Source organism: Penaeus chinensis, chromosome 10 (genome assembly GCF_019202785.1).
Source record: "Penaeus chinensis breed Huanghai No. 1 chromosome 10, ASM1920278v2, whole genome shotgun sequence".
NCBI classification, from domain to species: domain Eukaryota; kingdom Metazoa; phylum Arthropoda; class Malacostraca; order Decapoda; family Penaeidae; genus Penaeus; species Penaeus chinensis.
The window spans coordinates 16,546,509-16,549,008 of NC_061828.1; the positions used below are offsets into that span (position 1 = coordinate 16,546,509).

At 29.0% G+C, this 2,500-nt stretch overlaps 1 protein-coding gene across 1 annotated transcript in view; it reads left to right on the plus strand.

The window, feature by feature from the left end:
• Positions 1-2,500, plus strand: part of LOC125029865 (glutamate receptor 1-like) — a 423,627-nt gene that overhangs the window by 248,085 nt on the left and 173,042 nt on the right. The window contains exon 10 of the mRNA XM_047620045.1: positions 1,552-1,646. Coding sequence (XP_047476001.1) covers positions 1,552-1,646 — 95 coding nt within the window. The remainder of the gene's footprint in view (positions 1-1,551; positions 1,647-2,500) is intronic.

Sequence of the window (2,500 nt, forward strand, 5' to 3'; positions counted from 1 at the left end):
CTAATGATCATGATAATCATAATGATAGTAGTAAAAATACTTTAGAACATTATTCATATGTGAAGCTCGAATAGAAATCACAGATAAAAAGTCCTTTCAAAATATATACGGCAATTTGTGTTACAGAATCACCGATAACTTATTTATGGCTAATTTCATTGATTTTTTTTGTTAAAGTATTCATTATTAGTCATGTGTATGTTTTCCTTGCATACATAGAAATGATTTGGTAGATAAGTAATAATACGTTTTTCTTTTAATTTTGTGTATTAAAACAAATTGCATTAAGTATTCAGTAATGATTTAGTCTTTGTGTACCACTAGTTTTCTGTGACTGAATTATTTAACAAGATGTTAATAGTTTTGGCCATTGATATTACTAACTCATTCCAAGACATTATAGTTACCCAAAGAAGGAACTTAAAAAAAAAGAAAAAAAAAAGAGAAGAAAGAAAAACATTGATTTTATATGTACTTTGTATATTCTGAATCACGAATTTATAGACTCTTGAATAAGTATTACCTGATTTATTAAATATTTACCGTTCACTAAATGAATTCAAATACATTCCTCTAAAAGAGCATTTTGTTATTGTCCAAGTTCTAAGCTCGACTATTGGTTTTGTAATAGTAAAATTGCTTCAGCAATTAGGGCCGTGTGCTTTATAGCATTAATGAGTAAATGAAAGAGGGTTTGCTTAGTATACTCTTTATAGGATACATGTGTGTGTATGCGTGTTAGTGCGTGCTAGTGTTTGTGTGTGTGTGTGTCTGTGCGTGTGTGTGTGTAATTGTGTGTGTAAGTGTGTGTGTGTGTGTGTGTGTGTGTGTGTGTGTGTGTGTGTGTGTGTGTGTGTGTGTGTGTGTGTGTTTTCGAAGATGTAGCTAATCTCAAATAACGGGAAAATAAGTTAATCACCAATTAAAATCAGTGATGGCAACATTGCAAGACGACCGGAAGAGGGGCAAATTAGGGAAAAAGTAAACGAATATGATATGGTCCGACAGAAAATAAAGTTGGGAACAGGAGTGATGGAGAAACATTAGCATGTCAATAATAAAATGAAGAGCAATACTATTATTTCTGATGAAAAGGATAATGAAAGTGACGATAGTGATAATAATTATGATGACAATGGTAATAATAGTAGCAAAAATGATAATAATAATAATGATGATGCTAATATTTATGATGATAATGCTAATTATAATAGTAATAATGATATTAAGTCTACTACTACTAAAACATAATAATAATGATCATGATAATATTAATAACTATTCTAACAACAAAAAACAACAACATAATAACGATAGGAATAATAACAATATCAGTGACGTAAACAGACTCCAACTCTTGACCATAGACACATACATACATACACACACACACATCCAACGGCTCTATGTAACCGCGCCTCCAAACCACAAATACGTTGCAATGTGTCCAGAACCATAGATTCATTCCTCCTCATTACTAAATTACTAAATCAAATAGAATTACTTGACTATTAAATCCTCTTCATTAATTACCTTCTCTTTCCTCGCCAGATACGCTACACATCGTCAAGGATAACACTTACGGGGCCCTTGACGAAACTCAGGAAGGAGGATGGGATGGCATGGTGGGAGAGCTGGTCCGGAGGGTAAGTGTTGGCACTCTGTAGACGCAGCGCCATCTCTCGGTTTTTGTTGCAGGTCTCTTGTTCTTGTTCTTTCTTGGTCTTGTTCTGTTTGTTCTTATTGTTTTTCTTTTTAACTACTTTTACTATTACTATTACTACTACTATTACTACTACAATTACTATTATTATAATTATTATTATTATTATTATTATTATTATTATTATTATCATTATTATCAATATTATTATTATTATTATTATTATTATTATTATTATTATTATCATCATCATTATCATTATTATTATTATTGCTATTATCATTATTATTATTATTATTATCACTATCATTATCTTCATCATCATTATTATTATTGTTATTATTACTATTATCATTATTATTGACAATATTATAATTATCATTGTCAATATTAGCATTATTATATTCATTATGATATCAGTTATTTTAATCATTGTTTTTTTTTCAATATTATTATCAGTAGTAGTAATAATACCTTTATAAAAAAAAAATCATCATCATTATCCGTAGTATTACTAGTAGTATTAGTAGTATAAAAGTTACCATTTTTATTATTTGGTATAGTAGAAGTCCTATAATCAGTATCATCATGGATATTATTATCATTATCACTGATTGTATCAACATATTGCAACTATTACTGCTAGTAGTAATTATAACATATATAACGCTATGGTAACTTTTAGCTGTATTATCATTACTATTTCCGTCATGATTGATATCAGTAGCGTTGATATCATCAATATGCTGCACCTAGTCTTCTTGTCATTCATTCCATCATCCCAATTAATAGAATTGTAATAAACCATCAATATTATTGAAACCCTTATCTGCTGTA